At 48.9% G+C, this 24,221-nt stretch overlaps 1 protein-coding gene across 1 annotated transcript in view; it reads left to right on the top strand.

The window, feature by feature from the left end:
- The window catches only part of PRICKLE2 (prickle planar cell polarity protein 2), a 102,656-nt gene that overhangs the window by 69,501 nt on the left and 8,934 nt on the right, over window positions 1-24,221 (top strand). Inside the window, exons 3-8 of the mRNA XM_058812908.1 lie at window positions 692-875; window positions 12,256-12,369; window positions 14,057-14,194; window positions 14,854-15,057; window positions 16,689-16,875; window positions 19,468-20,331. Of these exons, the coding sequence (XP_058668891.1) occupies window positions 692-875; window positions 12,256-12,369; window positions 14,057-14,194; window positions 14,854-15,057; window positions 16,689-16,875; window positions 19,468-20,331 (1,691 nt within the window). The remainder of the gene's footprint in view (window positions 1-691; window positions 876-12,255; window positions 12,370-14,056; window positions 14,195-14,853; window positions 15,058-16,688; window positions 16,876-19,467; window positions 20,332-24,221) is intronic.

The following is a 24,221-nucleotide window of genomic DNA, read 5'->3' as shown; positions in this document are numbered from 1 at the left end:
AAGCTGCAGGAACAGCCCCTTTAAAGAAGTGTTAAGAACAGCAGATATTGCAGTGAATTAATCTAATGGCTGTTGAATTGCAGCCTCTGTGGGCTCTCTTTCAGTTCTTGTGCTTTCCTCCCCGTGCTGCTGAGCTGTGGCACGTGCCACCAAGCCAGGTGGTTAAGATTCCATTGCAGTATGAGTGTGGGTTTTGTAGCCTCCCTTAATTTAATTTAGATTTATATGTTCAGACTATAATCAATTTTTATGCTACTTTAATAAGCAAATTTATGCTATCAGCATGCTAAAGAGACTTGTCATTCACAGCTTCTCAGTCAATCCACCATTTCCCATTTTAGCAAAGTGCTCAGTTGTCCTAAATTCAGTAATGATTCTGCAGTTCTGGCTGGCAAGTTGAGCCCCACCAGGCATGGCCTGTGCCTATGCTGACCCCTGGAAATACTCTGTGTGGTGCAGTGAAGGGACAAGCAAATGTATATCCCCAAGCATTGGGCAGTCAGATGGATTGTCAAGTGTTTTTACAGTAAATATGGACTTTTATTTCCTCCTCGTAAGAGAGACAAATCCTGTGTTAGAAAATGCCTGAGGATAAGAAAGGCTTGAGTTTAGTCTCGACTGGCAAGAATCACTTTCTCATTTAAAGCACTGCTCACCAGGGCATCTCTTTTTCTCTCTCCTCACCTTACAGGAAGATCTGCCTTCACTGTAAGTGCTCCCAGGAAGAGCACATTGTAACAGTTATGCCTCTGGAGATGGAGAAGACAGTCACCAAGCTCATGTTTGACTTCCAGAGGAATTCAACTTCTGACGACGACTCAGGCTGTGCTTTGGAGGAGTATGCCTGGGTGCCCCCTGGCCTGAAGCCTGAGCAGGTAATGATGACACCACCCAGATACCAGCAAATAATTGGTTTTGCATGCTCTTTCAAAATAGTTTACCTGATTTTTCTTCTAGGGGTGCGAGCACTTGTTGTGTGTGATTGTTTCTAGGCGCTCTAGAGAGACTTTGCAGGGTCTGAATGCTCAAATGGAACAAAACAGACACGTGATCCTTGCAGGACCTGTGGTTTTCTGCATCTGTGGATGTAATTGGTAATTGAGAGGGGGGGGGAAACTAAATACCTCCAGGATGGGATTTCTTGTGGTTGTGCAAGGGAAAAGACATATCTAATGTTTCACTGGGAAAGAAGCAATGGGACTCAAGTGTTTCCCAGGGCTCAGTGCTTGTGTTCTGCCCTCCTGGACTGCTCTTCTCTGTGGTGAGTCCAGGGCAGACAGTCAAAGCTGGTAGATAACTCTGAAAAATGGGCCAAAAGCTTTGTGGTTTGGGTTTTCCAAGCATGATGTTTATGCCTTGCTGGAAGGAATAGCTTAAATAAAGCTCAAGTCTCTTGGTGCAGAATTGAGTGGGATGGATTAGACCTCAGTGTGCTCTGTGGAGTGTACATTGATTCTGCTCCTTCCAGTTTTCATGATTCCTTTGATTTTTACACTGGTCCTTTATGTGTTCAAGTCAGAGCTTCATTTGCAGTGAAGATGGCAAAATGAGCTTAGCCTTGGTAATTGCAGTATGATATGATGTGGCAATAATTTTAAACTGTAAGGAGGCTGGAAGGGGGTGGAAAGCTTTCATTCTTGCTGCCATAGCTGCTGTCCTTAAGTACTGTGTTTTCCTGTGCTTTTATTCAGACAGGCTTAGGAATTTCCTGAAATATTTTGGCACCACCCGTAGGCTGTAAATATTATCTGTCTGATTAGAGAAAATCCAGTTGTTTGGTAGCTTGTTTCTTTTTTTTTCCCTTGTCTTTATAAGCTTTGCTCAGTGCTCACTTGAAACTCCACAGCACCATGTGTTTCATTTGGTGCCATCCAACCGTGCAAATCAGGCAGCAGCCTTATTTTCTGTCACCTTCCTTATGTCAGAGGCTCTCTTTTTGCCTCACAGGAGGTACAAGGCGTGGTGTGTGGAGAAATGCAGATGGTTCTGAAGTGGCTCTGCTGGTCCTTCATGCTGTGGCAGCATGAACTGATGGGTTTGGGAGGTCCCATTGGAGGACCATACCCAAGCTGGTGCCACCTGCTCTCATTGCTGGTTCTGCCCAGGCATGTCAGCAGCTTCTGGAGCTCAAGCTGGCCCATGGTCCTGTAGCTTTGGGTGGAAATACAGGTATTTAGTGACAGGTGGCACCTGACCAGGTAGACATGGTTATGGGCAGTGATTGAAACCCTCTTTCAGCATGGAGGTGACATATTCCAGGAGATCTCTGTGCTTCTTTGGTCCCTTAGGTGCTCTTTAAGTGCCCCCCATCGGGGAGTTGGGGATGCTCAGGAGGAAAGAGAAGTTCTTTAGCTCTACTAGTTGCTACTGACAACTCATGCATTACTCAGGTTAATATTAGGTTCTTCCAGCATCTGTTCCTTGCAGAGGTCATGGTGCTCCTCAGTCCAAACCCTTGTTTTCTCAGTACGTCCCTCAGTCTGCATGGCTGGGCCTCTCAGCAAATTTGCCACTTCAGACCTGTCTCTAATCACCATGGAGATAAAGAGCAGCCATAAGCAGAGGCAGAGACAGGCCCTGAAGTCCATCCAGCAGAGCTCATCTGCCAGCCCTGTCATGACTTTTCACATGTTAGATGAGCCACTGAGATGACAAAAGTGAGGAGTGACTTCCCTGAGCTGTGCAGGAGCCACACTGCAGGCCTGGCCTTTGTCCCTGGTGAAGAACAGCACCCTGAATTTCATGGAATCACAGAATGGTTGTCCCATGGCTGGGGTTGCCCAGGAGGGGCCATTTACCTCCCATGGAGGTAGGAGATGCCTCTGCAGCAGCTCACTGGGGCTGTGTCAGTCTGCAGGCAGATGTGACTTTTTGGTCAGTGAGTCAGGTGTGCAAGGCTGGTGCCTGCCATGGAGCAGCTGGTGGGCTCTGCCCTGGCTGAGGGTGCTGCTGTCAGGCTGGGCTGAAAATACACATTAACAGGCAGGGAATTTTTCTCTGCCTCCTGCTGTTTCGCTGGTGCATTTTTTTGGATGTGAAACAGATTAAATGAAACAACTTTTTCCGCAATATTCTACTTTATTAAAATCTCAGTGCAGTATATGAACTGGGGAGGTAAGTGTTCCCCTGAAAGACTAATGCAGTTTTCTTATTTTACTTGGATGACAGCCTCCCTTTCCTCACTATTCTTGGGAGACAGCGCTCATGCCTCACTCAACACAGCAATTTACAGGATTTCAGTGGGGAGGAGTTGGCCTGCAAACATGACACTGTTTTTTGGCAGTGCCCAAAGGTCATTTCAGTATTTGAAGAGTCCCTTCAATCCAAAGCTTAAATTACTGTCACCTAGAGGGGAATAGACTCAAGCCTATAAGGTCCCACTGTACTCCTGGACACAACTCAGGCCTCAGCTGCTCTGTGGTACATGTCATAGTGAAAATCATGTTGGTTACTCAATGCCCAGTACTGAAGACAAAAAAAACATTGGTCCAATGTTCACAGATACTGATCCAAACGTTGTAATGAGGAGTGGAGCTGGAAGTTATCCCTTATGGCTCATCAGTGTGAGAGACTAAAAAGTCTTACAGTGTGTAAGGCTAAAAAGGGCTTGACTCAAAAGCCATACATGCAATATATTTCTAAATATGTTTATAACACAGGGGTTAGGATAGGAATTTAAAAATTGATAGCACCACTGCATAAGGTATGATAAAAATTTTTCTGGTAAATCAACTAAAATATATGGTGTGTCTGCTCAAGAAAGAGGGGTATAAACTGGAAGGACACTGGAAATGTTATTTATTGAGGAGCCTACAAGAGCTTCGTTTGTCCAGCCTAACAAACTGTTGATTAGGATTGTTCTTTGCCCTGTTCATTAGAGGGGTAAGAGCAGGTATCCAAGCTCCAACTTTAGCCCAAGAACATAGACATAAACTGTCTCCAAATGCATTCAGGCAGGAAATTGGAAAAGGTTTGAGACCATCAGAGGTGTAAGGCTCAGCAACAGCCTGCCAGCCAGGAAAGTGACAGGTAAAAACCCAGGACTGAGCTCCATCAATCACAATGTGATAAGGAAACAGGGTTTCTTGCAGTAGCAATCAGCTACACAGGATGGCCAGGAGGCTTCTGTGGGGTCTAATCCCACTTGGATTGGATTCAATGAGAAGTTGTCTTATGGCAGAAGAGGGACTTCCCTTCTGGAGGATAGGCATGCACATGGGAATGGCAGAGATGGCTGTACAGAAGCAGGGACATGGGCTTTGTGAAATGCTTTTTTTTTCTGCCTTGCAGTTCAGTGGTTGGATAAAGAAATCAGTGTCAAAGTCTTGAAATGGGCAAACACCTTTAGAAGTGTGTCCTCAGCAAAGCAAAATCCCAGGCTGAGCCTGGCTGCAGAGACAGAGGCAGACATCTTTGGGAGCCAGTTTGTCTGCTGGGGCTGGCAGTGTGACAGCTGATCCTCCTTGCACTGACATAAGTTTGAGGGCAGATGCTTGAAAATAAGTCCTTCTGTGATGTGTTTTTCACATTTTTAGGCAAGGCATGTGTAAATACATGTGAATATGCAGCCTTGAATTCCTTGGGCCTGTGGTTTGGAGAAATCCAAAGGGGTTATAACATGCCACTTTGAATTTCTGAATACAAGGGATTTTTTAGGATTTCTCTCTTTATTGTGTCTCAGTATTAGGAGCAGCTGGTTATGGGCAGAAATTTCCAATTAAACAAAAGATGGGGCTCTACTTCAGCCTCGCTGTGGCTTTTTTGTATGGCTGTGGCGTGCCAGCATCTGAGAACCTTGCATGTGCTGTAAGAACTTAATTCCCTCTTGTTGTCAACACAGTTGCTCTGGTTGAGTCCCTTAAAAAGTTATGAAAGTCTCATCTGAGCTAAAATTAGCAGCATGAAGGTTCAGGGGACCATTTTTCTCCAAGGCAGCTGTTGGAGCTTGGACCTCAAGAGCTTTGCAGTGGTGTGAAACTTGTAGCTGTCACAAGGAATTTATCCAGGGGCTAGAATACGTGTTAATCCTTCTTCTGGATATTTTGCAAGACCTGTTGCAAGGGCTTGAGTTATAAAACCTCCAAGTTTCATCAGTTGCTGTTCAGGTCACAAAGTGCGGAATGGAGAACGGAGATGAACCTACACTGAACATGCATTTACACCTTACATAAAGATTTTCACCATTCTGGTGAGGCAGAAAGTACATTATCTGGGCCAGGCATCCCTGGGGGATGTGTGTCTCACTTGTGCCTGTGTGTCACGGTCATTGTACCATCTTGTTCTTTCTTGAGCCTTCTGAGTTCAGCAAACTGTTTCACTCCTCAAGAGGCTGAAGGCTTGCATGGGGCAAGGAAGGAGTAAAACAAACCAAAGTGACCCAAACCTGTGTAGCAGTGGGAAGCTAATTTAATTTACAGCCTGGTAGAGGAAGGACAAAAGGCTCATGAAGAGCTCTTCCTTGCTGGTAGATCCTGAGAGCAGAGCAGCGTGGATGGAAAGCTGAAGGCTCTGAGAAGCTGTTCCTGGTGTACCCTGCTCCCAGGAGCTGCAGCTGCCTCTCATTCTGCCCGCTTACACATGTGCACGCTGGAGTATTTTACCCAAAAGCTGCCTTTCAGCACGTTTTGAAAAGCTCTCCAGTTTCACTTTGAGGTAGGGTAAGTCCATCACCTCCCCGGTGAACTCTCTCAGTATCTAAATAGCCCGGCAGTTAGCGGCTCCTATTTCAAGGCTGGAGCTGTCTAAATCCAGCCCCCAGGCATCGGACTGTGCCGAATGCTTCCCAGCTGCTGGATGGAGCAGCAGTCCTGCACACGGAATGCTTTGCTTTTTCTGCCTGTGATGCCAGTGCTGCATGACTTGGGGGCAGCTGGAGTGGGGCAGGAGGTCCTGGAGCTGCTCCCCTGCCCTGGAACGGAGTGGATGAAGTGTGAGCACATCCCATGCTGCAAAAGAGCCCATGACAAAACCGTGTGTCTGGACATTTGCTCCATTTCTGTGTCCTAGGGTGTTGGTCTGGTCATGGTGAGCCAATGGAAGCTGTCAAAATTACTTAATCTTGAACAATCTGATTACCAGGGAAGGAATCAGCTACTCTTCATGGGTCACAGAAACGAAACCACTCACCTGACATGGTTTGCTCGGTTCTAAAATTTGAAGAATATGTGTGGGGGTCAGCAGAGGTGAGAGGCAGGGGAGGAGCAGGGAGTGGAAAAAGAAACTGAAAAACCCTGGACTATCCAACAGAAACTTCTCCTGGAGTTTTATTCCAATGTGTAATTACAGCTTTTCTGAGTTGCAGTGTTACACAAGTGTACTACCCCATGCCTTAGAAATCCAAGAGCATGTTACGTGGGATCCCCAGGGGAATGATCAGTGATGATCAATGCAGAAGATGATCATTATCATGCCTGGTGCTTCAGGGAGCATGGACCTCGCAGCATAGACTTCTCTTGATGCTGTTGAAAGCACTGGTCTGGCTCTTTTTAATCCAAATTCAATTTCTACTTAAAAAAAAAGAAAAACCATGTCCTAGGCTTTCACAAGCCTAAAACGTGCGGACATAGAGCCTTCATTCAAACGTTCCTCTTTGATGGCAGCAGGAAGCGGCGCTTCCGAGGGATCCCTTACAGAGGGAGCTGCTCCAGAGGCTTGGCAGGGATGGATGTCGCTGTGACTCGGAGCAGCAGCGCTCCGACGCCTCGGCTGCCGTGGGAGAGGAGCGTGCGGAAAGCCGCAGAGCGTGCCAGAACAAATAGCACTTAGAGAAATGATTTTTCCTTTGTTCCCTGCCTTTGTCCCTCTGCCTTAGGAGCGGGTTTCCAAGAGCAGGCGCAGCGTTGCGGGATGCCGGGCTGCCCGGCGCCAGGAGTGCATCTGCCCCCACTGCTGTGCGATGGGCACTCTCAGGCTGGGGGGACACAGGCCTGCTCCCAGCCGGGCTCTGGGCTCTCAGGGGACACTCTGCATCCCTCCAGGGTGCCTGCCCGCCTGCCTGCATCCCCACGCTTGGCAGAGCCAGCCAGCAGTTCCCACTCTTCATTTCAGAGCATCTGGCCCTGCTGTAAGGATTGTTTTGCTTCAAAAAAATAAATCAGTGCTTTGTATCCTAATGGCCTTGCCAAAGGAGGACGTGCCAGACTCAGGCCAAAGCACACTGAACCCGTTTTCCAGGCTCACACGTGCTGTCATCTGTGGAGCTTGTGTGTGAGTCAACGTGTACAAACACTCGCAGTGTTTCACAGACATATTGGGAAGGTTATTTGCATGTGGTTTGTTTGGGATTTTTTCCCCCTTGCTTTTCCAAGGGAGGCCAGCAGGAATGAGAGACACACAAAAGCATCAGGTTTGTTTCTCTGTCAATTTTAAGTGCTCAGTGTAAAGGGTCATTAAAGCCTGACGTGTGCTGTTCAGAAGCTGGCACTGGGGAGGAGCAGGCAAGCCACAGGAGCAGCCCTGCTCGCCCAGGCCAGCACAGGCTTGTCAGAGCCACTGTTTGCCTTCCTCCCTCAGCAGCCAAGTCCCGTGGGAGTTTGCACGCAGCAGTGAGCCAGGAGAAGGGGCCACAGTGGAGCACACACACATCAGTGTGCCAGCAGCTCCCTGTGCTGCCATGGGACATCCCAGGCTGTCATGGAATGGGCTGCCAGGGCTGTGGTACCCTGCACGTTCCCTGGGGAAATGATGCTGTGCTGGGCATGGGGGGACACTGGGGAATGCTGAATTTTGAACAGACTCTCTGTGTGTGATGCTGCACTGTGCCTGAGTGCTGGCTGACTCACTAAGGTCCCCTTCTTGGGGACATCCGCGTTCAGGCACCCTACTGCACACAGGCCAGCACATCCTGCCCTCACAGGGCTCTTTGCAAACACCTTGCAGTTGGTTTGCAGTTGGTTTGGTTTCAGGAGAGCCAGGCAGGGCTGCCCAGCTGGAGCTGTGAGGGCTGAGCAAGTCAGCACCCGTGCCAGGACACCGTGAGCTCCTTTGTAGTCCATCCCAGCCATAGAGTCATCCCAAACAGCCCGGTTGGGTGAGTGCTTTGGGAAGGGGGGTTGTGCTCAGGGCGAGTACAGCAAATGCTGCTTCCCAACAGCAATTTGTGGCGTAAGAAATATGATATTTCCCCTCCACCTCCTTTAATTCATTGATCAAAGAGATCCTTCACCAATAGCTTGAATTTACAGGATGTTTGCAAACTTTTCCTTCTAGGAGGTGTAAGGCTTTGCTCGCAGATATGCTCATGTGGGTTTTGTCTTTGGTCACCCTGGGACCATCAGGACAAGTTGTAGTCCTGCCTTTATTTAGCAGGGCCAGGTTAGGTTTGTAAACTGTCAAAGTTAAACTGGAAACATACTCCAAACCTAAGAAGACCACAGAGCACAAAGGCATTTGTAAACTAATGTAATTACTCTCTTCAGTGCCTTTGAATAAAGTTGGCTCCAGTTTAAAGGCTTTTTCCTACCCTGTTTTTACATTATGTTCTTTCCTTTCTCCTGGTTTGTGACTTTTTTAATTTCTACCTTCCCCTCCTCCCTTTTAGCATCAAGCAGCTGTTAATTTCCAAAATGTATATAGGTTTTTCTTAGCAAAACTTGGTGTTTGGACATTTTCCTTATAAAGGTGAGAATAACACCTTGGGAATCTGCTGTGCCAGGTTCTGGTAGCATGAAGCCTGTCCAAGTGGGACTTCTCTGGGACAGGATGGAGCTTGCCCAGCCCACCAGCATCCCTTGGCACCCACAGCTGTCTCCATGTCCAGTGCACTGACCAGACCATGCCCATGGCATCTGCGACCTTGAGATGTTGTGTGAAGCTTTATTTTAACTCAGTGTGATGTTTCCCTGTCTCTTTTGGGATTTCTCTCATACAGATATTAGCAGAAGTCAGAGACAAGTGGGAAAACTGAGGATAAAACCTAGTCCAGCCCCAAAAGGGGCTCCTGTGTGTTAATGATGTTTGTTGGGATAACCATGGGCAGAGCAGATCTGTTGTGAGGGGCAATAGGAGGATGCAGAGCTGCTGGGTTGTTCAGCAGAAGTATTTAATAATAAAACAGTTACAGATACTGCATGGTTTAGAGAGGAAATGTTATCTCTCTGGGGTCATTGCCCACACTTATCCTTATCTGGGTACAACTCCTGCTGCAGAGCCTGTAAGGGCACTGAGGAGCCATCAGGGACATGGGGGGTCTGGCCCTGGCCCTGCAAGGCTCACCAGCTACAAGGCTTGTGCATGCTGCAACACAGAGCTGGATGGAGGAGGAGTTACTTTAGCATAAAACAATGACCTTTTGTACAAAAGCAAAGTGCAGACTGAGCAGTTTTAGTTTCCCAGCAAGTTAACACTTTCTGCAGGCTTTTTCGCTGAAAAGCCAGGTTGATCTAAGAATCCCCTTTTCCTTCTTTATTTTCGAGCATCAGAGAGGCCTGTGCCAGCCCAGCTACTCCTATGCCAGGTCAGAAATGCTGTTGGCAGCCAGCTGGGCACAGAGGCAGAACACTGCAGCCTGTGACCCTGTCCCTCCCAGTGCTGGTCTCCCATCCAAGGAGCTGGGTTCATGCCATGGGAACAGCTGATGGATGAGAGTGTTGTATGCACAGGCATGGCCTAATGTCAGCCTGGGCAAGGGACGTCCTTCTGCTCTTCATCTGCCCTCTGCGTGGATCTCTTGGGATAGAAGTGATGCCCTGGGTGAAAGGATCTGTGCATCCCTCTGGTTCAGGTTTTTCCCAGAAGGGGATGGTGCTGCAGGAGGGAATGGTGGCTCCAGAAGGGATTTTCTCCCCATGAGATGTTCCACAGGTACTGGACGAGGATTGGCAGCTGCCTCTGCTCCATCATCTCCATGAGCACTCCTCCGGAAGGTCCCTGTGGCCGATGCAGATCCAAAGCAAACCCTTTCAGGTTATTTCAGGCAACACAACACAGGTTGGAGCCTGTTGTATTTATTTTGTTTTGCTTCTCAAACCAAATTGCCCATCCCTGCCAAGCTATGTTGCTGGTGTGATGGGAACCAGTTCCTGCAGTCCTGCTTGGAGTAAATGGAAAACTTCCCAGCGGAAGCAGGAGCAGAGCTGGGCACGTACATCCTGCTGGATTGTGCTCCAGGAATGCAGCACCCAGGCAGCTGAAGGAAGAGCTCCCATCCTTGGGTTTTGCCCAGGGTGAGCGTCTTGGGGCTCGTTCCTGTAGTAGTTTGGCAGCTCTTCAAAATAAAAGTAATTTATGGTCTCCACCAACTTCAAGGGTTGAGTGGGCAAAAAAAACTTCTTTGCAAAAATCAAAACACAAGCTAACCAGTGTGAGCACAGGGCACAGTGAGCAGCCTCTCTGCACGTGGGGGATTTGGCAGCAGAAGCCACAGCAGTGTGTGCTGGCTGGGCACGCACAGCGTGGCTGTGTGGGAGCCTGGCAGCCCAGGAAAGGGTCTGCTGTGGCAGCTGGGGCATTGCTGGGGGATTTTTAACTGCAAACTTTGCTGCATGAACTTAGGGAGCTCATTTAACATCATGATGCTGCAATTAGTCCTTTGCAATGTGTATATTTGCTACCTTGTGTAGCACGTCATAAGAATTTTAGTGTTTTTAATGTGCTTTGATGTTCCTTGATGAAGGATGCTCTGTAAATGCAAAGTAAGTATTCTAATGTATGTAGTTTGTTTTCTTTTTAACATTACAAAATAGTTTGCAGCCATTCTTTCTTTGACAGTTTCCATAGCTGGTGGGTCTGTTTCTGCTGTGCCTTAGCAAAACAAATTTAGGGTTTTGCAGTAGCATATGCTCAGCATGTTCCTCAGCTTTGTGACATGAGCAGTTCACTTGTCATCAGCACTGCAGACCTGCATGTGGAAATCTGCTAAAATCTCCTTTTCTGGAAAACCTGATGATGGGGAAAGGTGGATGGTGACATCGGTTTGGGAGAAACCATAAATTGAGAAAACCACTGGAGCAGCTCTTGCTCTCAGGTAGTTCTGAATGAGAGCAGCAGTGAGATGAATGCAGAGCAATTATTCATGAATAAAGCTAGGTTTGGGTAGTTATTCTGGAATAAAAGGATATTTCTTTCTATAGAAGATAACTGCATGTGAGCCACCCCCATCAGCCTGTGAGCCCATGGGTGAGCTCCCCTGCCAGCCAGCCCTGTGTGCCCAGCCCGTGTCCCCATTCCTCCCAGTGACCCACAGCACCCGGTCATCTGCAGATGCTGTGGGGCTGTGCAGGCAGAGGGGGCTTCTCTGGAGAGAGCTGGCCCAGATGGTGCTTTCTAGGCCAAAGTCCAAAGCATACAGCGAGGGGAAAAGCTGATCAGAAGCCACTGTAAAGGAAGTGTTATTTGGGAAAAACCCTGTGAAAGCTGCAGGCAGTGCAGCCACTCCAAATGAATTGCTGATAGCCTGAGGGAGCATCTCGGGGCTAATCCCACAATGGCAAAGGCAGAAAGCTGTGCACATTGGGAGAACAGCCTGCATCTCTCCAGCCAGGAGCAGATTTAAGGAAGCCAGCCAGCTTTCTGCTTCTGCCCAAGCATCCAGAGACATCTGGGGCTGCAGCCAATCCCAATCCCAGCTGAGCTTACCTTTACCTTCTCCTGGTTCTTCCCAAGCTGTTCAACATCACCGTGGCCGTTTCAGAGCGGCTCCTCAGCCATCGAGTGCCCTCCCGGTGCTGGCCCGGCCCTTGAGTGCACATCCAGGTGTGGCAGTTGGAGCAGAGATGTTGGGGTTCAGGGTGTGCTTCCTCTCCAGGCTGCACTGCGCTCCCAGCGTCGGGCACGCCGCTCCTCAGCCTTTTTAATAGCTGATTTTAATTACACGCTCTGAGACGAAAGAGAAAAACTGAGCCTTCCAACAGATTTTATCTGCTGTTTATTTCCACAAATTGCTGCAGAAAAAAGCCCCGAGGGGTTTGATGGAGGTGGAGGCTGAGATAGCCAGCAACACGGAGACTGCTGGGGCGCAGCCTTCTTAACCTCCGTGCCGAGGCAGGTGCCGACACATCCCCGCAGCCGGCGCAATGCTCACGCTATGGAGGCTGACAGAGCAAACGGTAACGTGCCCACCTCGCCGGGGCTGCCACCTCTCTGCCTTGCAGGACAAAAGAAAATAAACCCACAGCAGCTCCTGGCAGCGTTTCCCTGCTCAGAATCTTGGGGAAGACCCAGCGCTTGCAGCCTCAGGGGGTGGCTGCTGGCCGGGCACAGGGGCATGGGCTCGGCCAGGGAACCCCTCTGACAGGAGCCCCCTCTTTTGTTCCATAGGTGCATCAGTACTACAGCTGCCTGCCCGAGGACAAGGTTCCCTATGTCAACAGCCCGGGAGAAAAATCTCGCATAAAGCAACTTCTTCACCAGCTGCCACCACATGACAATGAGGTCAGTATCCAGAAAATGTGCTTGGACATCAGCAGGGCTGCGGCTGGGGAGTGGACGCTCCTCCTGGGGTTGCTTGTGGGAAACGTGGCTTTCCTTTCTCAACTCCTTTTGCTTTTCAGGGGGATATACTTGAATTTCAGTCATGTTGCTGTTTAGGTTGCTGTATTTGCTTCCTGTTTTGATTGTTGGAGGTTTTGATTTTGTTGTTTGTTTCTAAAGTTTAAATTTTTTAAAGTAATTTTTCTTCAGTTGTCTGAACAAAAAGCATTTCCTCAGCCCTTGGAGGCCAAGGCTCCGTTAAAAGTGGCTTGGAATGCTGTTGAGATTATCTAGAGACAGATCCAAAGTTGCAAAAGCCTTTTCCCAGGTGCTGCTTCCGACTCACCTTGGAGTGGGAGTGAGTGTGCTAAGGAGGGGCTTTCTGGGCTGAGCTCATGAGCTGGGAGAGCCTGCAAGGCCACAGGTTGAGTCAAAACCAGTCAGAGCAAAATAAACCTTCTTAAGTCTCGCAGGAATGATGTGAGGCAGCAAAAAGGGTCTGGTCTGTGACGTCCTGATCTCACCAGTGAGAACACTGGCTTTTGGTAACCCACAAAATTTCCCTGTGTAAACAAAAAAATTTATTTTCATGCTACTTTCTGAAGAAGCCGCTCTGGGAAATACATGCAGGTAACTTGTTTGATCTCAGTCAGATTTTAACAACTTCGCCTGCGTGTGGCTGGGTGCCATGGGCACAGCACTGTCAGCATGGGGGGAGCTCCAGGCACAAAGGGATTTCTTCCTGTACACCCTTGGGTTCCCAACCTGCCTGCCTGCTTCCCTGGCAGCTCCTGGAAACCCACAGCCTCTGACAGCCAAAAAACATAAGAATAAATACACACAAATGCTGCTACTGCAACCTGTTTTCCTGCAAGTTGGACTTGCAGGTCTGTGTGTATTTTCTGCAAATTGCAAATTTTGCATCCGGTTTCCCTTCATGCTCAGTTTTGCTCCTTTTAACATTGTGTTGCTGGTTGCTCATGTGTATAACCCTGCTCAGCTCCATGAGCCTGCTCTCCCAAATAACGGAGGGTGGATTGGGCACTGGTGCTACATTTGACCTCCCTGGCTCTTCAGTTGTATTCCCCATTGAAATGCAACCAGCCAAGAGCTAAGCCTGCAGGATGGAAATAGCCAGGAAAACCTCAGAGTTTTATAAGCTTCAGGGAAATTGCGTCATTCGTTGTTTGTATCCTTTTATTTTACTTATTTCCTTATTACCTTGCAATGCAGAGGTTTTGCAAATGAGCAGGCTTGATCCTGTGCTGGAAAAATAGTTCAGAAGTCGCTGGAACTCTGTCTTTTGTGCAAAGAAAAGGGCCTGTGCTCTAGAAATGCCAGTGGAATATTATGAAGGCCTCTGCCACAGGAAGCTGATGGAGAAAGCAGGAAAACCCATCAGTCCATTTGCTGGTCTGGGTGTGTCTCTGCGAACCCAACTTTTAAGACTTTTCTACAAGTTGAGCGCCCAAAGAGCAGCAATTCTCCTGCCCCTTTTGTCTCATCTCAACCCCAGATATCTGAATCCTGTTGTTTCTCCAGCCTCCCCACAGCCAGGGGCAGAGGTTTGCAGGGCCCATGGCACAGTGCCTCACTGGGTGGTGAGCCGGGGACACCCCAGGCACTGAGCATCATTTTTGTTTTTTAGGTTCGCTATTGCAACTCATTGGATGAGGAGGAGAAGAGGGAGCTCAAACTCTTCAGCAACCAGAGGAAGAGGGAAAACTTAGGGAGAGGCAATGTTCGGCCATTCCCTGTAACCATGACAGGAGCCATCTGTGAGCAGGTGGGTAGTGGCTGATGAACTGGGACCTGCATCCCCCAAGTTAAGTGAAACATGTCTCCTCTGAAGGCAGGCTGAGAGATTTGGGGCTGTTCACCCTGGAGAAGAGAAGGTTCTGGGGTGCTTTAAAAACCTTTCCAGTACCTAAAGGAATTACATGAGAGCTGAACAGGGACTTTTTACAAGTGCATATATTGATAGAGGGGATGGCTTTAAACTGACAGGGGGCATGTTTAGATCAGATATTAGAAAGAAATCCTTTCCTGTGAGGGTGTTCAGGCACTGGCACAGGTTGCCTAGGGAAGTTGCAGCTACTTCATCCCTGGGAGTGTTCAGGCCAGATTGGATGAGGTTTTGAGGAACCTGGTCTAGTGGAATGTGTCCCTGACTGTGGCAGGGGGATTGGAACTGGGTGATCTTCAGGTTCCTTCCAAGTCACACCATTCCACGATTTAATGACACTCACGAAACAAGCACCTGCCTGTGGCCCTGCCAGGTGTGAGTGCTGCGGTCTGTCAGGGCACCTTTCATCATATCTGACATGGAGTTGGCAGTTCATCTCCTGGCATTATGCAGGGCAGTGATTGTGAGATCCTCCTGTTGGTGATGGGTGGCAGTGGGGTCACCCACACTCCTCCATTAATCCCTGGCTTTTCTGACAGTGTGGTGGCCAGATCAATGGAGGGGACATGGCTGTCTTCGCCTCACGAGCGGGACACGGTGTCTGCTGGCACCCTCCCTGCTTCATCTGCAGTGTGTGCAACGAGCTGCTGGTCGACCTGATCTACTTCTACCAGGATGGGAAGATCTACTGTGGCAGGCACCACGCCGAGTGCCTCAAGCCCCGCTGTGCCGCGTGTGATGAGGTAAAGACAGCATCTGCCATGAGCACTGCTGCCCGCTGGGCTGGCACAGGAGAGTGGGGTGGCATTTCCCCTCCATCCCTGACTTTTTCATGAAGCATACACACCAAACTGATGGCATGGCTTTGCCAAGGGTTTGAGCAAGCTTTTCCTGAGGTTTCAAATATTCTTAGTTGCAGTCTGCCTAGTACTGTTATGAGTTAGAGCCTCATCTACACGCAGGAAGCTGGGGGATTTCCATGAGTGTTTCCAGTAGAAGCACAGCCCCTTCTCTTTGTGATTTTAGCCCAGCTGAGTGTGGTGATCTTCCCTTCTCCTCCATTTCCCCAGAAGAAGCCCCTGATGGGATGAGTGCTGTATTTCTTACAAGTCAGTCATGTCTGAGTACACGCCGAGCTGAAATAGGCTTTGAGAGAGGCGATTAACAGGGTACAGGAAGCTGAACAAATAGAATACAAAACTGAGATAGAAAACCATACAGAGTCGCCTCTGAGCACTTCTCAAGTGTCAATCTCTGTTTAAAAGGCTGGTGAAGGAAATTGCTCTGGTTTTTAAAGTTATGAAAACCATAGTGTGGAAAACCATATGTACTATAAAATACAACGTCCCATCCTTGTAAGCATGTAATAGTAAATATCCAAGGCTATATGCACTTCAAATATAAAGAGCATTGATGTATGTGTCCAATTAAATTTGTAGTGTTACCAATGGAAGACATCTCTAACCATTCAACTGGCTCTATTTCTTTGTAGCTTAGGCAGGGTAATTTCTTTTTCATGTATTTTTTATCCCTGTAAATTCTCGCTTAATTCTTTCATTCAGCTCATTCTTCAGCATATTTTTCTTCCCCTAAAACATCAAGTACTAATTGTGGGAAACAGTAGTTCAGGGTTAGGAGGATCCGCAAGGGAAAAGCTTTTGGTGTACCCTGTGCCAGCACAGAGCGCCAGGGAGCAGATCTGGGGCTCCTGGCTCCCTTGGCTTTGGGAGTTGAGAATGGGTGGGGATGAGAAGAAGCCACACCAAAAAAGCATCTGCTGAAGACATTTTAGATGGCTGCTTCTCCAATTCATCCTTAACAGCACTCTGTGCCCCAGTTTCCCCACTGGTATAATGACTGCAATCATCTTTACAGACACCCCAGCTGGGGTAGCAAGATGAGGAGCCAAGGTACCTCCATTTTTTCTCCTCCAGAGAGCTGCCACTTTTCCTTGTGTTTTTTCTCATCCTTTGTGGTCAGGTCCCTGTTTCAGAGATGAGTAAATGTGTTCCAGTAAGCAGCTGCTCTGTTCTTCAGAAGTCCAGCAGATCGATAGGTTGTGTATAAGTGTGTTTATTACCCTGATCGACCTCTCTGTTTGATGGGTGAGCTCATGAGCACATTACTGCAGCTCTGCCTTAACACTTTGTAGTCTGGGCACTAACACGCTTCGGAGGAATTTGCATTTAATGGATTTTCCTAAGAAATGGTGGGTGCTCCTGCCATAAACCAAACTATGGGAGTTTTCCCTGCAGGACTGGGGGAGTTAGCTGTAAAATTTAGAGGATGCAGGGCAGGAGCCACAAAGGTTGGTGTCTACATCCCGGATCCCTTTTCTGACCATCTCCTCTCCACGCTTGTGTTTCCTCCCCAGATCATTTTTGCTGATGAGTGCACCGAGGCCGAGGGGCGGCACTGGCACATGAAGCATTTCTGCTGCTTTGAGTGCGAGACAGTTCTGGGCGGGCAGCGCTACATCATGAAGGACGGGCGGCCCTACTGCTGCAGCTGCTTCGAGTCCCTGTACGCCGAGTACTGCGACACCTGCGCCCAGCACATCGGTACGGGCAGGGGGCACGGCCAGGAGCTCCTGCATTACAGCACCGTGGGGCTGCGGGCAGGGCTGTGTCACTCTTGTGCGTAGTTACACAGGATAACACAGAGTAACACAGGAACAGGCAGGAGGCAGTGTTGTAGAAAGTGCAAAAAAGGATTTGTTCAAGAGAACCATGCGGTTTTTATAGAGTGATACGATAGATTCTGTTTGATTGGCTAGCTAACAAAAACATCTTCCTCATACACCATCCTTGAGAAGAGCAGAAAGATGAAGTAGAAAAACACCACCTGCAGATTGTTTATACTTAACAAGTTATCACATCCTTACAGCTCCCTAAAAATTCTCACAAGCTGCTGTGAGAAACGCTTGCCATTTCTCTCTGTCCTATGGCATCCACAGGACTGTGCGTGGCTGGGGCAACCAAATGTGCTTATGCCTCTCTCTCATCCCACCAAGGAGGTAACAAGGTGATTTATTTGGTTAAACCGCTGTTTATCCCTTTTTGTAGTCACAGAGGCGAGGGTTATCAGAGGGCAACTTCAGGAGCAATGGCAACTAGTGAAAGCTTTCTCTGGCATAATAAAATTTCACTGGCATGTTTTTTTCCCTTTAAATCTCATTTTCCTGTAAACAGCCTGGCTCTTCAACTCAGGTTTTTCTCATCCAAGCTTGGCAAAGGATCACATGATTTGATGAGCTACTGTCAGAAAAGATGCTTGTTCATTAGGCATCATTATTGTTTCTGGGCCTTTTTCAATCAACTTGCAGATAGATGTTCTCAGAGAGAAAGAAATAATGGATCAGGGTCAATTTATGTTTCTAGAACAGTGATTTAAAATGCACTTCAGTCAAGGGGCTAGATGTGCCCAAGCTGGATGGGCTGGGAAGCCCCTTGCTGCTCTCCCCAGCTCCCTTTGCCACTTGGCTGAGCACAGAGAGCACACAGACAGCCCTTCCTTTGTCCATGGAGGTGAGCTGTTAAAATACTTCATATGCTGCAGAAGAAAGAAAACCAAATATTTTTCTGCTGTGCAGCAGCCAGATGGCACTGGGAGGGGAAACAGGGTTTTCAGTGAAGCACTTGGAGGATGCATCTACTGTGACCTGCAGCACATCTTTCCCACAAGCTCAGCTGCAGAAAGGTGAAGAAGCAGCTGGTAATGTTTCTTGCATGGTCCCTTCTCTTGTGCTTCCCCCATCTGCTGTCCTTCACTCCAGCTGGCCTGCTGGAGCCTGCTGACTGTCAGATTTTGAGTCAAATGTCTGGTTTGGTGCATATTTGCACATTTCTAGCAGAGGAGGGACTGCAACCATTTTGCTGCAAGTCTCTCATAGTACTGAACTGAGCACTGTGCTGACAGGCTACATAAATCAGGGGTAAGCATGTGATAAAGCCTTGTAAGGCTTGGATTGGGTAGTTGAGGATGGAGCATGGAGGCTGCTCTCCTTCCTCTGCAAGATGGCTTTGGGCAGTGGAAAAGGAGCTGATAGAATCCCACCCACCATCTTGTCTCTCTTCAGCCCACAAGTGTAGCACTCCCATCTGTATAAAAGCATTTTGCACACTGTAAGGGGAGGAAAAAAACGATTCTACTAAACCTAATGGAGCTTGGAATAAAGCAGACCATTAACATAGTGTTCATTTATAAGTTACCTGGCAGCACTGGGCCCACAGGGGCTGAGCAGGCACGTGCTGTGCACATGTGGTGTGACACCCGTGTGCCAGCCAGCCCACACTGTGTGGCAGTTCCTCAGGGAATGGGGGCTTTGGCCAGGAACAGCAGCTCAAACAAGTGTGCAAATGTTGTAACTGAAACCTCTGGAGCTTTGCTCACAGCCCTGACAGAGAGCCCTGTGCAGATGTTGCTCCCTGGGGTTTGGCTGGAGGGAGACAGACTGTCTGTGTCAATTCCTTTACTGAACCCAAGGGGGGCCTGGTGAAGCAACCCAGGAAATGTGGCTGGGTGCAAGGCGAGGGTGTGTGCTTGACCCCTGGGGCCAGCTCTTTTGAAGCCAAAACAAAGTTAGGATGGGACCACAGTAGCAGCAAGGGACAGGGGTGTCATCTGTTCTGTTACATACTTAACCAAGGCAGAACAAATTCCTCATTATGGTTTAGCTGGAGGCTTTTTTTTTTTTCTTCTTTTTTTTTTAATAAGCAGCATATTGCTTTTACTTCAAGGACTTTATGGAGAACTTCTTGCATTCCTTTGCTTTATGATCGGAAATATCCCCATTTAATAGAAAATAGCTTGAGGCATGGTTCTGCTGCCTTTCCCAACCCTGAGTAACTCCCAAGCAAAGGCCTGGAATTAGAATTGGGAGGAATTAAAAATGGGATTAACTTCATGCATCAGAGAAATCCTGAAAAGGGGCTTTCAAGAGTGAGACTGAGTGCATGTCACTCATAGAGGATCATGGAGTCATAGGATAGTTTGGGTTGGAAGGGACCTTAAAGGTCATCTCATTCCAACCACCCACCATCAGCAGGGACACTTTCCACTAGGCCACACTGCTCAGAAGCCCATCCAGCCTGACCTTGATGCAGGTGTTGGTGCAGTGCTAGATGACCCTGACACTGTGATCTCCTCCCCAGGTATTGACCAGGGCCAGATGACGTACGACGGCCAGCACTGGCACGCCACCGAGACCTGCTTCTGCTGTGCCCAGTGCAAGAAGTCACTGCTGGGACGGCCCTTCCTGCCCAAGCAGGGCCAGATCTTCTGCTCCAGGGCCTGCAGCATTGGCGATGACCCCAACGGCTCCGACTCCTCCGACTCGGCTTTCCAGAGCGCGCGGGCCAAGGAGTCGCGGCGCAGCGCCAAGATCGGCAAGAACAAGGGCAAGGGCGAGGAGGGGGCACGCAGCCCCTGCAACCAGCTGCAGGTCACCTCCAACCGCCTCTCCACCGACGTGGACCCGCTGTCCCTGCAGATGGATCTGCTGAGCCTGGCCAGTCAGACACCCAGCCTCAACAGGGACCACCTGTGGAGGAGCCGGGATGAGCTCTATCACTACGGGGGCAAAATGGAGCAAAGCCAGTCTCAAACCCCCTTGCAGCTTCTCAGCCAGTGCAACATAAGAACCTCCTACAACCCCACCCAGGTCCCAGGCTCGCAGTCGGATTTATGGGCAAAACACTTCAGCAACCAAAAGAGGAGCTCCTCGTTGGCCATGAAGAGCCACGGTGGCAGCTTCATCCAGGACTGCAGAGAGGACTACTACTCAGGGAGGCTCCGCTCACAGGAGAGCTACAGTGACATGTCCAACCAGAGCTTCCCAGAGACCAGAGGAAGTGTCAAAGTCCCCAAGTACGAAGAGGAAGAGGAGGGTGGGATGCCAGCGTCGCAGTGCCGCACCCGTCACCCCATCAATGCCCTCAAATTCACAGAGGACCTGACGCCCACCGAGCAGACTCCTCGCGGCTCTATGGAGTCCCTGGCGCTGTCCAATGCCACAGGTATGTCCCCCCAATGCCACAGGTATGTCCCCCCAATGCCACAGGTATGTCCCCCCAATGCCACAGGTATGTCACCCCTGCTCCTGCCACCCTGAGACCACCCCAGCACACCCTCCATGCAATTGAATCCCTTGTGTCCTGGTGTCTTCCCAGGATGAGGGTAGCCAAGCCTGGGCACCACTGCTCAGTGACACAGCTTTGTCTGCCAGGTCCTGACAAGCCTGACAGTTCCTTTCCATTTGCTTGTTTACAAAAGCTTGTTTTATAAAGCTTGCAGAGCTTTATAGATGGCTGGCCTTTCTGTGCAGCTCAAAACAAATGTTTTCAAACCCTTTAATCCTCCCTTTTGTGAAGAGAGGGGGAAAATCAAGGCCAACTGCTAATGCAGAGGCAGATTCCAGCTTTCAGCACTTGAAGGAGTGCTGTCAGCTGCCCTTGCAGGCTAAAAATATTTTTGAATGTCTTGAAATAGGCCCAGTTAACCCCTTTTGAATGTTATGCAGTCCTCAAGCACGTGACTAGTTAAAAGAAATTCCTCCCCCTCTATGCACAGCTTTAATTCCTCTTCCCCAACCCCTTGGTAGAAACTGCAGGGAAAAGCCAGGCAAGATGTTTGTCCCATCAGGCTGAGCTTGTTTCTCACGAGCACATCCCAGGGTCATATTTCTCAGTCCTCTCACCCTAAACATGTTTGTGTTTCACTCGTGGCTGCAGGGATGGGTGTGTGTGTGTGTGCACAGGCTCTGGTCTGCAGCTGGGGCTGGGCAGGCTCTGTCCTCCTGCAGCCTGCTCTGCTGCGCTCGCCCACCACAGCTCCCACGTCCCTCAGCACAGAAAAGAGAACACTGAGCCTGGTTTGCTCTGGTTTTGTCACCAGAGAAGCTGCCTTGCTTTTTCTTTGCAGCTCCCCTGGCTTTTCTCTGTTCCAGCCCATCATTGCTTGGATTTGGGCAGGTCCTGCATCTGAACCCCTGCAAAATGGAGCCCTTCTGCCTTATTGCTGGCAGGGAGTGGCCTGTGGGGTGTTTGTGCCTGGTCCTGAGGATTCCCCACAGGTTGCTGGCAGTGGGTGGTGAGGATTGCCAAGCCCACAGAGAGCTGAGCCCCCCTGAATCCCAGTTCTGGGCTCTGCCCTGCCTGGATGGACAGGTTTGCTCTGCTATGCCCGTGACTCCTCATCTGGGGTTTGGTGTGTTTGTTTAGGGAAGCTGCCAGCCCCATGCCAAGATGTGAAGTGATCTCTGTTTCAGCCAGGATCTCCCTATCCAGCAAGTGGAAAAACAGGGGGGTAGAGGAGAAGCTAATGAGCTGGGAAGGATTTTTGCTTAAATAGTCTCAGATATACACAGAGGAAAAATAGATGTGAAATGGCGAGGGAATTGGGAATTGCTCTCCAAAACAGAGTTTTCCTGAGCAAAGCTCCACATTTCCAAAGCCTTTTGTGTTCCTGAAAACTTGTGTTGTGTAAACCCCATCAGTACAAAGAGTCTTGAGCAACACCAAGCTTGGATGAGCAATCCCTGAGCAGTGGGGAGGTTGTTGCATGCTTTGGAGCTGAAGTGTAACATATTATTGGGGATATAGGTCAAGACACAGAAAACATGGCAGGGCCTCCATATCAAAATGAAAATCATTCTGCTTTTCATTTTAGAAACCCCTTTTTAAAATGCTGGGAGGGAGACCTCCCAAAGGCATCTGTCCACCATACAGAGCCAGAGTCTGAGTTTCCTCAGGGGCAGTGACTGCCTCCATGGCTTGCTGTGTTCCTGCTTTCTGGAGCAGATGTTCAGCGTGATGGGGCTTGCAGTGAGTGTTCATAGTTCCTCTGCAGAGTGAGGTGATAACATTTTTATTAATGTGTAAGGTTCTAATAATTTTCCTTGCTCTGGGAGCTGGCTCAGCTGAGCTAGGGGCACTGCAGCAGCAGCAGGCAGCTCCCCCAGGGCCGTGTCTGCAATTATGGAGAACACAATTTTCATCCCATTTAATTTGGCAGTGTTTTGAGGACAGGGAGATTTGGTGACCTGGATGAGGTCTGTGAGAGAGCAGGTTTTTGGTCAAGTGATGTCAGGGCACAGCACTCCCCTGCCTTTCTTTTCCCATCCCTGCACTCGCTGCTGTGGCTGATCCAGCTCCCCACAGAGCTCCCCCCAGCCACAGCCTGGGGGTCTGGCTCACCCCATATCCTGCAGTCCTGCTTTGCCAGAACCTCCCAGGCATCCACATACAGAGTCCCTTTGAGCTACCAATGCTGCAGAGTTGCTCCACCTTTCACTTTGAAATAATTAACACTGCATGCATCTCAGGTTTATGGCATCACTGAAAACAGTCTGTTTTTTGTAGGGAGCTGAAGGGCAAACAGTCCCTGACCTGGAGAGCACATGGTAAACGCTGGTACCTCCCTGGCAGCAGATTTTGCTGTGATGTTTCTACTACGACTGAACTGCTAATTAGCCAGAGACAGTCAGCAATGCAGATAACTCAGATACTCAGATAGCTCAGGGCTGTGCAGCACTAATCCCTGTCCTGTGGCCAGAAGGCTGCCTGCCGTGAGCAGATGTTGCTCCCTGTAATATTTCAGGGTCAGCCATTGTGTGGGTCAAGATCTACGTGACCCCAATCTCCTGCAAGACCCCAGCTTTCTACCTTACCAAAGGGCTCCATTTAATCACTTTAAAGCCAATTCCCCATGGGTTAGTAAAGAGGTGAGACACCGTGTTAATCCTGGGCACGTGCTCTTACAGCGCTGGGTTACAGTGCTCTGCTGTCACCGTGGGCAGTGCTGCAACAGCAGACATGTGAGTGGCAGAGGTGGCTGTGACCCTGCTTGTGCTCTGTGTTGGGGTTGGAATTAGGTGGGAGTGTCTCTGCTGTCCTCTGGTTTGTGCTTGTGTAATTGCCACAAATGCTGATGGGATTTAAGCACATCCAGTGGCAAAGGGCAGTGTCTCCTGCTGGTGGAGGGCATCTCCCCCTCCATGGTTCTGTTTGAAAATCCCTATTCTGCCATCAGCTGAAGCCTACAACAGACTCCAGTCTGCTACAGCTTTTTAGAGACTGCATCCTGCACTACATGGCCATTAGATGGAGAAGCAAAAAGGAAATAGTATTTCTCAGCCTGTTTTCTAAGAGAGAGCTCATTTTTGCTGATTTTCTTTTATATTATCTTTTGGGGGTTTTGGGTTGTTGGGTTTTTTTAATGGCAGGAAGAACAAAAACCAGTGGATCCTGTAGCAATGTTTGCCTTGTAGCTTCCTGCATTAAGCAGTTGGGACAATGCTAAGATGGAATTTGTCCAGGAAGGTTTGCTCATGATAAGAAGCCTAATCCTACCAGAGGTTAATCACTTCCCAAAAGATACTTGGCCCATCAGCCCTGCTCCCTGTGTTTGTGTCTCCCTCCAGAAAGGTTTTGCAGTCACTGCATGTGTCTGGCAGTGGAATTGGAAATCAGGAGCTGAACTCTGTTGATTCCAAGCAGTTATTTCCACAAAACGACAGCTGGTCAAGTAGCCCATTTAAGAAAGTACCTGCAGGGTAAATGTTGTTGTCTGGGAACAGTCCCTTTGTGTGCTGCTTACAGAGAGCAGGAGCCTTTGGGAGGTAGAAGTCATATTGAATGGTGACACTGCTGCATGCAAAAGGAGAAACAGATTTTAAAGATTCCTTGAGAAAATGAGTTTGGGTGGGGGGAGCATCTGTCACAGGCATAAATCCAGTTTAAAAATATGTTAAACTGGTGCTATTACAGGGTGGAATGTGATTTCATTTGTATGGCACACACTGTGCTTGTCATCATGTGTTGTGTGATGCCCAAAGGCCCCAAATAGTTTGTTTTTCCAGGACTAGACAGCTGTGATATAACCAGAAAGCAGAGAGAGCAGGGCTGAT

This window comes from Ammospiza caudacuta, chromosome 12, assembly GCF_027887145.1.
Source record: "Ammospiza caudacuta isolate bAmmCau1 chromosome 12, bAmmCau1.pri, whole genome shotgun sequence".
In the NCBI taxonomy this organism is placed as follows: Eukaryota; Metazoa; Chordata; class Aves; order Passeriformes; family Passerellidae; genus Ammospiza; species Ammospiza caudacuta.
Note: the sequence above shows the minus strand (reverse complement) of the source record. Positions and strands in the feature narration are given on the sequence as shown.